Below are 12,408 nucleotides of genomic sequence, written 5' to 3' on the forward strand. Positions count from 1 at the left end.
CATCTGACTTCTGCTCATGTCATGATCTCATGGTTTATGAGTTTTGAGCCCTGCACCAAGCTCTGTGCTGACAGCTCTGAGCCTGAAGCCTATTTTGGATTCTGTGTCTCCCTCTCTTCTCTGCCCCTCCCCTGCTAGTACATGCACACGCTCTTTCAAAAACAAGTACATTTCATAAAAATAAAGCATAGGCAGTAAACTCTTGGATATCAGCCTTAGCAGTATTTTTCTAGACATCCCCCAGGCAAGGGAAACAAAAGCAAAATAAACAGTTGTAACTATAGCAACCTAAAAAGCTTTTGCACAGCAAATAAACTATCAACAAATGAAAAGGGAACCTCATGAATGAGAGAAGATATTTGTAAATGATATATCTGATCAGGGTTAATATCTAAAATATATAATGAACACATAGATCTCAACACCCAGAAAACAATCCAATTTAAAATGGGCAGAGGACCTAAGTAGACATTTTTCCAAAGACGACATACAGATGGCCAACAGACACATGAAAAGATGTTCAACATCACTAATCTTCAGGGAAATACAAATCAAAACCGCAGTGAGATATCACCTCATACCAGTCAGAATGGCTAGTATCAAAAAACAAAACATAGCATTGGCAAGGATGTGGGAAAAAGCGAACCCTTGTGCACTGTTAGTGAGAATGTAAATTGGCACAGCTACTGTGGAAAACAGTATGGAGGTTCCAAGAGATTAAAAATAAAATACCATGTGATTTAGTAATTCCACTTCTATTTACCCAAAGAAATTGAAAACATTAATTTGAAAATATATATGCACCCGTTTGTTTACTGCAGCATTATTTACAATAGCAAAGATATGGATGCAGCCCAAGCATCCAGAGATAGAAGAATGGATAAAGAAAGTATGATATTTATACACAGTGGAATATTTCTCATCCATAAAAAAGAATGAAATCTTGCCATTTGTGACAACATGGATGGACCTAGAGAGTATTCTGCTAAGTGAAATAAGAGAGGAACACAAATACTGTATAATATCACATATATGTAGAATCTAAAAAACAAACAAAACAGAACTATTGTCAGAGGGGAGGGGATTGGAGGAGGGATGGACAAAATACACAAATGTCATTAAGAGGTACAAACTTTCTAAAATAAGTCATGGGGATGAATAGTACATCATATGGAATATAGTTAATATTCTAATTTTCTGTGGTAATAGATGGTAACTAGATGTATGGTGATCATTTCATGACATATATGAATGTCAGATTATTCTGTCATATACCTGAAACTAATATTGTATGTCAGCAGTACCTCAATTAAAAAAATAAAAGTAAGTAAAAAAGGTGGTGATGTTCAAAGGTACAGAAACCAAGCTCATTATCCAACCTCCTTGATTACTAATGGTGTGACTCTAGGCAAGTCTGTTTCCTTCTCTGCAACTGTAAAATGAGATTAATATTTCCTACTTTATGTCACATAGTTATTTTAAAAATCAAGTATGTATGTAAAAACACTTTGTAAGGTGTAAAACCTAACGTATTATCATTATTCTTATATACATCTTTCATACAAGGAGCATCAGTAGGGCTTTGATTCCTCGACATTACCAAGAGGAAAGAACCAGAATTAGTCTTTTTAGTTTCCTGAGTGGTGTATCTTCCACTGTAATTTTGTTAATGCCTTTGCCAAGTCACTCTTTGAGGGGCTTTCATTGTTTCTTTGTATCAGTGTTCCTATTTTAAAATTTTTTCTGCAGCCTCTGCCGCAGGAAAGAAGCAAACTGAGTAGTATTGGTGTATTGGGTCTTGCCTTCTGTGCCGACAGAACCTGCTCTCCTCACTCTTTAGGAGACAGATTGGACACTGGGGTGTGGTAGCTGCTCCCAGAAAAGCCTGAATCTGCAATGCAGTGCCATGTGTGTCTGCTTTACCATGCTCGTTGCACATCTTCATTTCTGTGAGATTGTGACGACTTGCTGTTCTTATTTGAGATTTCCATTTAACCTTCTTTAGGTTCACTGGCCTTTTTAGGTCTTGATTTTCTCATCTATAAAATTGGGATAAAAATTATACTTCCTTCACAGAATTGTAAAGATTAAAAGCATAATGTCTGGTACACAGTAAAGGCTCAATAAACGTTAGCTATTATCATTACTAATTTGATAATAATGCATTTATTATTCATACGTGATGAGAGTACAGTTTACTTGCAATGGAAAACATTGGGACCTTTGTAGAATTTACTTGGCAAATAATTAGAATTGAAATGCCTACTTACTTTAGGCATTTTGCCATCATGTCAGATCACTAGGCTGCAGTGTTTACCTAGAAATAAATATGTTGAGTATTTGTTATGTTTCAAGTTGGATTTTCCTTAAAGATAACTTAATGTCTTTAATAAACATACTTTATCTGCATTTTGAAAACAACATTCTTACCTCTTACCTATTCCTTATATTCAAGAAAATATTTTATTTGTTGGTCACTTTTGAATCTGCTAACCTCACAACAGTAATTTTAAACATCAACTCCAGGTGTAGCCTAAATTTAATACCCTGCCTATATACCATGTACTAGGATTTCATATCATTGATTCCGCATGAGGAAATTATGTATCAAGTAGAGTATAGATAAACTGCATATGTATTTATGCAGATTTTTGTTGGAGTTTTTAATTCACCTCTGGAAATTAGAATTTATATGAATTTCCCAAGCTTTTAAAGGTATTTATTTCATTTATGAGACATGCTCAAGTTTGTATTTTATCAACATTTTTTCATGTAATAATGTAGAGATTCTTTCACTGGAATTTATTTTTTAAAGGCTTACTTGCACATTTACTTAGTTTATTTCTTAAAATATTATTTTAAACAGGCAACTACATTCTAAAAGTCTGTCTACTAAATAGAAGTTAGCTAATGTACTCATATGTTATCAGATTAAATCACTTTTTCTCTTCTACTGGCCAATGTTTTAAAATAATATTCAAATTTACTACCATGAAATCTAAGACACTATCCAATCACTGTATCTTTATAGTATAATTGATTCTATAGCAATTTTTAAGTATTCCTGTCTATAGTTAATGAATCTATTTTCATAAAGTGTATGGAAACTGTAAGTCAAAAGCTACAAAAACATCTATCGATGGATACTTGGGTTGGGTCCATATCTTCCCTATTGTAAATAATGCTGCAGTTAACACAGGGGTGCATGTATCTTTTCAAATTACTGTAAATACCAGTGCCAGAATTACCAGATCATATAGTATTGCCATTTTTAATTTTTTGAGAATCCTCCATATTGTTTTCCCCATTGTCTGAACCAGTTTACATTCCCACCAGCACTCCACTCCTTTTTTTTTCCACATACTTAACCAACATGGGTGGACTTAAAGGGTATTACACTAAGGGAAATAAGTCAGAGAAAGACAAAACCGTTGATTCCACTGGTATGTGGAATCTGGAAAAACAAAACAAATGAACAAAGAAAAAGCAGAATCAGACTAAGACTACAGAGAACAAACTGATGGTGAGGGAAGGGCTAGAGGCGGGATGGGAAAAATAGGGAAGGGAAGTGGGAGACACAGCTTCCAGCTATGGAATGGATAAGTCATGGGGACGAAAGGTACAGCATAGGGAATGTAGTCAATGATATTATGAAGAATTGTGTGGTGACAGATGGTAGCTGTGCTTATGGTGAGTGTAGCCTAACATAAATGTACTGAATCACTATGTTACACACCTGAAAGTAATGTAACATTGTGTCTCAAATATACTCAAATTTAAGAAAAAAGTTTCTCTGGGAGAACCTGGAGGGTGGAGTCCCACCCTTAAAGAGCACAATAAACAGCCAAACAGAGACACAGCATAGAAGCAGCAGTTTGAAAAACACTTGGGCTACCTCAGAAGGACATTTATTTACTAATCTCAGTGTGTGCTGGACTGGCAGGGATCTTTAGGAGACTTCTCTAGGAACAAAGGAGCTGGCAGGCCCCATTTCCCTCTTCTGCCCCCTAGCCTCGATACATGACACCTGGGGAGAACAGCTCAGTGCCAACACTCTGCAACTAACTTGCTAATCCTCCTTTGCATTCTCCTGTGGACCTGCCCCTCCAATATGCCCCTGGCTGGAGCCCATCCAAAGTGGTGCTGCAAACATGGCAGTGTGCAAGCAGGTGTGACAGTGGCCAGCACCACTGTAAAGTAACACCTGTCCTGGGGAGAGAGGAAGATAACCACAAGCAGCCGTCCAACTGCAGGCCCCACCCACCAACAGAGGCTTCTCAGAGGACAACACAGGAAAAGTGCTACTGCATCTCTGGCAAATACCTGGTCTGGCTCAACTGAAGACCAAGGTGGCCCCAGAATGGCTCACTAACAACACAGAGATTGCCTTGTCCACGACAGGCAGAGTCATTGCAGACAACTGCAATGAAGCAAAAGTGGCTCAACCATAGCAGTTGGGCACAACGACAACATCCATGAAGTGCCAGGTTCTGGTGAACAGGGGACCCTGGAGTCCAGGGCACTACAGGACCTCTTCTTCACGAGGCCACTATTTTCAAAAGCAGGAGACATACCTGACTTTCCTAACACATTGAAACAGAGTTCGAAAAAAATGAGAAAGAAGAATATGTCCCAAGTGAAAGAACAGAACAAAAATCACAGCAAGAGAGCTAAACAAAATGGAATTAAGTCATGTGCCTCAGAGAATTTCAAGTAATGGTCTAAAGATACTTGTTAGGCTTGAGAAAGAGTGGAGGACCTCAGTGAGACTCTTAACAAAGATCTATAAAACAAAAAAAGAACCAATCAGAGATCAAGAACTCAATAACTGAAAGTAAAAATACACTAGATGTAGTAAGTGGAAGACCAGAAGAATGGATTGGCAACTTGGAGGAAAACAATTAAGCTGAAAGAAAAAAATAATAATAAATGAAAATAGACATGAACTCAGTGACACCATCAAATGTAGTAACATTTATATTATAGGGATCTCAGAAAGAGAAGAGAGAAAAGGAAGCAGAAAATTTATTTGAAATTTTTTCAATTTTAGCTGAATTATTTCAGTTTTAGCTGAAAACTTCTCAAATCTGAGGAAGGAAACAAATCTAGATCCAGGAGGCACAGAGAACCCCCCAGTGAAGTCAACCCACGGAGGACCAAACCACATAGTAATTAAAATGGCAAAAAGTACTGGTAGAGAATTTTAAAAGCAGCAAGAGAAAACAGTTACTACAAGGGAAATCCCATAAGGCTGTTCAGAGTTTTCAGCAGGAACTTAGCAGGATGCAAGGGAGTAGCATAATATATTCAAAGTCCTAAAAGGAAAAAGATCTGCAGCCAAGAATATATGGCGAAGCCATCATTTAGAATAGAAGGAGAACTTCCGAGACAAAACTTAAAAGAATTCATAGCCATTAAAATAGCCCTACTAGAAACAGGACTCTTGGAATGTAAAGGAAAGTCCATGAGTAGGAGTAAGAAAAGTCGGAAGCATAAAAGCAGTAAAATTAAGTTTATCTGTAAAAATCAGTCAAAAGACTCACAAAATAAAAAGATGTAAAGTATGATACCATATTCCTAAAATATGAGTGGGGAAGAGTAATGTGTTCAAACTTAATATAGATTTAATATAGACTACTATATGCACAATATGTTATATATATCTAATGGTAACAAGTCAAAAACCAGTAAGATAAAAAAAAAAAAGGAAGAAAGAAAGAAAAATCCAAATATGTCACTAAAGAAACCCAGTAAAGCAAGAGAAGAAAGGAACAGAGAACTACCAAAACCACCATAAAACAAGTATCAAATGGCAACAAATACATATCTATCAAAAATTACCTTGAATGTAAATGGACTAAATGCTTCATTCAAAAGACACAAGAAATGGATATAAAAAGCAAGACTCATCTATATGCTACCTATAAGAGACTCATTTCAAACCTAAAGACACATGCAGGTTGAAAGTGAACTGACAGAAAAGCATTTATCATGCAAATGAAAGTGAGAAGAAAGCCAGGGCAGCAATAGGTATATCAGACAAAATAGACTTTAAAACAGATGTAACAACAGACAAAAAAGGACACTATATGTTCATAAAGAAAACAATCCAAGATATAAACAATTATAAATATTTATACATCAACATAGGAGCACCCAAATACATAGTAACAAACAGCTAGTAACAAACATAAAGGAATTGAGAGTGGTACAGTAACAGTAGGGGACCTTAACACTCCACTTATATTAATGGATGGATCATCCAAACAAAAAATTCAACAAGGAAACATTGGCTTTGGATGACACATTGAACCAGACGGACCTAACAGATATATTCAGAACATTCTATCCTAAAACAGAATTCACATTCTTTTCAAGTGCACATGAAACATTCTCCAGAATAGAGCACCTATTAGGCCACACAACAAGCCTCAACAAATTAAAAAAGACTGAAGTCATACAATGTATCTTTTCGATCCACAACTCTATGAAACTAGAAATCAATTACAAGAAAAAATATGGAAAGAACACAACTACCTGGAGGTTGAGTAACATGCTATTAAACAATGAATGAACCAACCAAGAAATCAGAAAGGAAATATAGAAAGACAATGGAAATAAATATAGAGACACAATGAAAATGAAAACATAATGGTCCAAAATCTTTGGGATGCAGCAAAAGCTGTTCTAAAGGGAAGTTTAGAGCAATACAGGCCCACCTCAAGAAGCAAGAGAAACCTCAAATGAACAACCTAACCTTTCACCTAAAGGAACTAGAAAAAGAACAAACAAAACCCAAAACCAGTAGAAGGCAGGAAATAATAAAGATCAGAGCAGGTATAAAGGACAGAAAAAAAAAATCAGTAAAACCAGGAGCTAGTTCTTTGAAAAGATCAACAAAATTGATAAACGCTTAGCCAGATCACAGGGGGAAAAAACTTAAGACTAAAACACATAAATTCAGAAATGATAGAGGAGAAATAACAACCAACACCACAGAAATACAGAGAATTAGAAGATTATGAAAAATTATATGTCAACAAATTGGACAACCTAGAAGAAAAAGAAATTCCTAGACATATAGAACCTCCCAAAACTGAATCAGGGAGAAATAGAAAATTGAACAAACTGATTACCAGCAATGAAATTGAATCAATAATCAAAAGACTCCCAACAAACAAAAATCCAGGACTAGACAGCTATACAGGTGAATTCTACCAAACATTTAAGGAAGAGTTAATACCATGTTCTCAAACTATTCCATAAAAATAGAAGAGTAAGGAAAGCTTTCAAATTCATTCTATGAGGCCAGCATTACTGTGATATCAAAATCAGATAAAGGGCCTACAAAAAAAAGGGAATTACAGGCCTTAGATGAACATAGATACAAAAATCCTCAACAAAATATTAGCAAATGGAATCCAACAATACATTAAAATCATTCACCATGATCAAATGGGATTTATTCCTGGGATGCAAGTGTGGATCAATATTCGCAAATTATCACCAACATGATGCATCATATCAACAAGACAAGGGATAAAAACCATATGATCACTTTAGTAGATGCAAAAAAAAAAATTCACAAATTACAACATGCATTGATGATAAAAAAAAAAAAAGTCTCAACAAAGTGGGTCTAAAGGGAACATATCTCAACATAATAAAGTCTGTATATGAAAAACCCACAGTTAACATCATTGAACTCAGTGAAAAACTGAGAGCTTTTCCTCTAAGAGTAGGAACAAGAAAGGATGTCCACTTTTATTCAGCATGGTACTAGAAGTCCTAACAGCAATGAGACAAGAAAAAGAGATAAAAGGCATCCGAATTGGTAAGAAAGAAATCTGTCACTATTTGTAGGTGACATGATCCTATATGTAAGAAAACCCTAATGACTCCACTAAAATACTGATAATGAATTCCATAAGGTTGCAGGATACAAAGTCAATATATGGAAATCCATTGCATTTCTCTACAGTAACAATGTAGTAGAAAGAGAAATTAAGAAAACAAGCCCATTTAAAATTGTGCCAAAAAAAAAAAAACACCTAGAAGTAAACTTAGTTTTCACAGTCTAGTTCTTTTACCTCCTTGGTTTACCAACAGCATTTTTCACAGAACTTGAACAGCTCTTAAATGTGTATGGAACCAGAAAAAAGACCCCAAAACAGCTAAAGCAAGTTTGCAAAAGAACAAAACTGGAAGGTATCACAATCACAAATTTCAAAATATACTACAAATATGTGATAATCACAACAGTATGGTACTGGCATAAAAATAGACACATAATCAATGAAACAGAATAGAGAGGCCAGAAATAAACCTGCAATTATATGGCCAATTAAGCTTTGACAAAGGAGGTGAAAATATGCAATGGGAAAAAGATACTGTCTTCAACAAATGGTGTTGGGAAACTGGACATGCAAAGGAATGCAACTAGACTACTTTTCTCACACCATACACAAAAATAAACTCAAAATGGATTAGGACTTAAATGTGAGACCTGAAACCATAAAAATCCTAGAAGAGAGCCAAGGGAATAACCTCTTTGACATTGCCAATAGCAGCATTTTTCTAATATGCTTCCTGAGGCAAGGGAAATGGAAGCAAAAATAAACTATTGGTGACCATCAAAATAAAAAGCTTCTGCATAGCATGGGAAACAATCAACAAAACTGAAATACATCCTACTAAAAGGAAGCAGACATTTGCAAATGACATATCTGATAAAGAGTTAGTATTCAAAAAACAAAGAACTATACAACTCAACACCAGAAAAACAATCCAATTAAAATATGGGCAGAAGACACGAACAGATTATTTCTCCAAAGAAGACATCCAAATGGTCAACAGACACATGAAAAGATGCTCAACATCACTCATCATTAGGGAAATGCAAATCAAAACCATAATGAGATATCACCTCACACCTGTCAGGATGCCTAAAATAAACACAAGAAACAAGTATTGGCGAGGATGCAGAGAATAAGGAACCCTCATACACTGGTGGGGGATTGCAAACTGGAGCGGCCCTTTTGGAAAACAGCATGGAGGGTCCTCATAAAATTAAAAATAGAATTATCATATGATTCAGTAATTCCACTACTGGGCATTTACCCATGAAATATGAAAATGCTAATTCAAAAAGATATATGCAGCATTATTTACAACAGCCAAATTATGGAAGCAGACTGTTTATTGATAGATGGATGGATAAAGAGGATGTGGTATATATGCACACAATTGAATATTATTCAGCCATAAAGAAATAATGAAATCTTGCCATTTGCAACCACATGGATGGACCTGGAAGGTATTATGAAATAAGTGAAATAAGTCAGAGAAAGACAAACACCATATGATTTCACTCATGTGTGGAATTTAAGATATAAAACAAATGAACAAAGAAAAAAAGAGACAAACCAAAAAACAGACTCTTAACTATAGAGAACAAACTGATGGTTACCAGAGAGAAGGTGGGTGGAAGAATGGGCGAACTAGGTGAAGGCGTTAAGAGCACACTCACTGTGATGATGGCGAACCACTATATTGCACACCTGAAACTAATATAACACAATGTTACCTATACTGGAATTAAAAAAAATTTTTTTTGAGTTCTTCAGGATAAAATTGGGTAACGTAGGAAACAGGAGGCTTTTTCATTTTAACTTATATCTGTCTGTATGTGATCTCATTACCATATTGCTATTTAAAAAAAAAAAAACCTCAAGGGTTAACTAGCAGGGAGATCCTGGACCTTTTTTTTTTTTTTTCCTATTACTAACTTTTATTTGGAACATAGTAGTTTGCAAAGATAAAAAATGAAAATAGCTAGTAATGACAGAGGTCTCAAGTTTCTTAGACAATGATAAAAAATCTAGTTTTGTTTAGATTAAGTAAAAACTGGTAACACCTTTACTCTTACCTGTGCATTTTTCAAAATAAAATACTTTGTGATATATTTGAATGATGATGTTATATCTGTTCATTAATAATCTTTAGTTGTATCTTCCTTCCAGCAATTTTGCCTGCTCAGGAATGGAAACCTCCTCTTCCTGCTTATGATTTTCTAAGTATGATGGATGCCGCAGCATCTCAACATCCCACAAGGAAAGAGCCCAAGTGTACAAAAGAAACCAATGTGCAGGAGAATGATAAAAAACAACATGAAGATAAATCAACAGTCAGAAAAGAACCAACTGAAACACTGAGAATAAAGCATTGGAATAGAAGTAATTGGTTTAAAGAAGGAGAAAAATCGTTTAAGCATGATAATAAAGAATTGTGATGCTCAAAAGAGTTAGGAGCTGGTTTCCTAGGGCTGTGGAGAGCTTTTCAAAGTTTTCGTAGCTTATTTGGTAGACTGAAGAACTTATCAAAAAATAATAATCACTTCCGGTCTCTAGACCATTGTTGTCCAATGGAAATATAATGTGAGCCATATATTTAACTTGAAATTTTATAGTAGCACCTTTAAGAAAAGAACAGGTGTAATTAATTTTAATATTTCACCCAGTAAGTATACCCAAATTAGCTCTGTTAACATAAAAATTATGATATTTCACATTATTTTTTTGGGTCAAGTCTTCAATATCCAGTGGGTATTTCACCCTTACTGTGCCTCTCCCTTCTGATGTGGCTAGAGACTACTGTATTAGAAGCTCAGCTCTAGATAAAAACTGGTATAATTACTTTAACTTGGGTCTAGCTGTGAAATATTTTGAATTAGAATAAAAATGTAACTCTAGTTTAATCATAGTTGACTCCACAGTGATGTCACACAGCTGAAGTTGTATTTGCTTTGTTGTAGACATGGTGTTAAAACCAGTGTTTTTAAACCAGGGAGCAGTTTTGCCCTCCAGGAGACATTTGGCAATGTCAAGAGACATTTCTGCTTGTGACTAGAGGTATTGCTGGCATGTAGGGGTGGGTAGAGGTCAGGGATGCTGCTAGATACCCTATCATGCATTGGACATATCCTCACAACAAAGAATTATCCTTCAAATATCAGTAGTAGCAAGGTTGAGTAATCTTGTTTGAAACTAACCTGTGGTAGAATGTTCTTGTTCTGCTTAGTTATATTTCAAAATAAAATCTTGGATATTAAAGATGTATTAGGTAGTCTTATCTTGATTATTATCTAGACACAACAACATGTTTTATTGTAAATTTGTTTTTATATTTTTGAATGGTAATGAGATAATGCTAAAAAGGACTCAATGAGATTATACACACACACACAACACACTATTACATACATTATGCAGTTATATATGATAATCTATATAACCTTGTAGTATAGAAATATAAAAATGTATATAAGAGAATCTTAAAATCTGCTCTTAATTCTACAAGTTATATTGCTTACTTGAAGAGGATCTAAACATTCTGCTATCCTCTTCACAAAAAGAGAGGCTCCCTTATCTGAGCTATGTGTGAAATCTACCTTTGTAAGCTTTTTGGACAAATCAATTGGTCTCCATCATCTATATAATTAGAGGAGAAGATTAGCCAGAAAATTAATTCTTCATTCCGAAAGCACTTACTTGTCAGGGTGATCTGATTGTAGCAGTTTGTCTCATTTTTGCTTCATGCATATTTTTGAGACATTTGTTAAGAACATTGTACTTTGTGCTCCACTATATTTCTCCCTTTTAATACCTACCTGGGGTATCTGGTTCTTGAAATTTTCAGCACGTATGGATTGCCTAGTACAACTGAGTTCATAACTGGAATCTTAAAAAGCAAAAATGGCTATATTTCATTGTAACGTAGATCATTTACTACCGTTTGCAGCCCTTCTTGATATTTTTTCTGTAGTATGTAATGCATATTATTTCAGTTCATTCTCATTTGTTTTAATTTCTAACATGGGAGATAATGGAATGAACTCTAAATATAGTTTGTAGTAATAAGAAACGTTAGCCTAATCAATAGGGAATGCTAAATTAACTATAAGTGCACAGTAACATAAAATCAGTTATTGTACTATACCCAGCAATTCTGACAGTTGTTAATAGCATGTTCTTTTAATAAAGTGTCTAGATTTCATAATACCTGTATTCAAAAGTTTCCTTTGTCATGTCTGTCCTCTGTCATGTCCTCTATTGGACCACTTACCCATATCAATTGGGTTGCTTTGGTTGCAAGTAGCAGAAACTTAAGCAAAATGGGAATATTGTTAGAAGAAAAATTAAGCCACATTTTAAAAAGATGGGAACCAACGCTTTTCTAGGATCAATGTATGAGAAAACAGCTCAGTGATGAATCAGTTCCAACTGTTTTTCTATCTTTTGTGACTCAGAGAATCCTGGGAAACTTGGGTAGGGGAAGAGTGGGCACTTAAGTTGGGAGCCCTAACCAGACTTTCACAATGCAGAAGAGGTAAATCTCACAAAATAAATC

At 35.1% G+C, this 12,408-nt stretch overlaps 1 protein-coding gene across 4 annotated transcripts in view; it reads left to right on the forward strand.

Annotated features, from left to right (window-relative positions):
• Positions 1-12,059, forward strand: part of TXNDC16 (thioredoxin domain containing 16) — a 130,392-nt gene extending 118,333 nt beyond the window's left edge. For all 4 annotated transcript variants that reach the window (XM_029952356.1, XM_029952355.1, XM_029952358.1 and 1 more), the window contains one exon: positions 10,023-12,059. In XM_029952356.1, coding sequence (XP_029808216.1) covers positions 10,023-10,291 — 269 coding nt within the window. In that variant the 3' untranslated portion in view covers positions 10,292-12,059. The remainder of the gene's footprint in view (positions 1-10,022) is intronic.
• The last annotated feature ends 349 nt before the right edge of the window (positions 12,060-12,408 follow it).

The sequence above is a fragment of the Suricata suricatta genome, chromosome 9 (assembly GCF_006229205.1).
Source record: "Suricata suricatta isolate VVHF042 chromosome 9, meerkat_22Aug2017_6uvM2_HiC, whole genome shotgun sequence".
NCBI lineage: Eukaryota > Metazoa > Chordata > Mammalia > Carnivora > Herpestidae > Suricata > Suricata suricatta.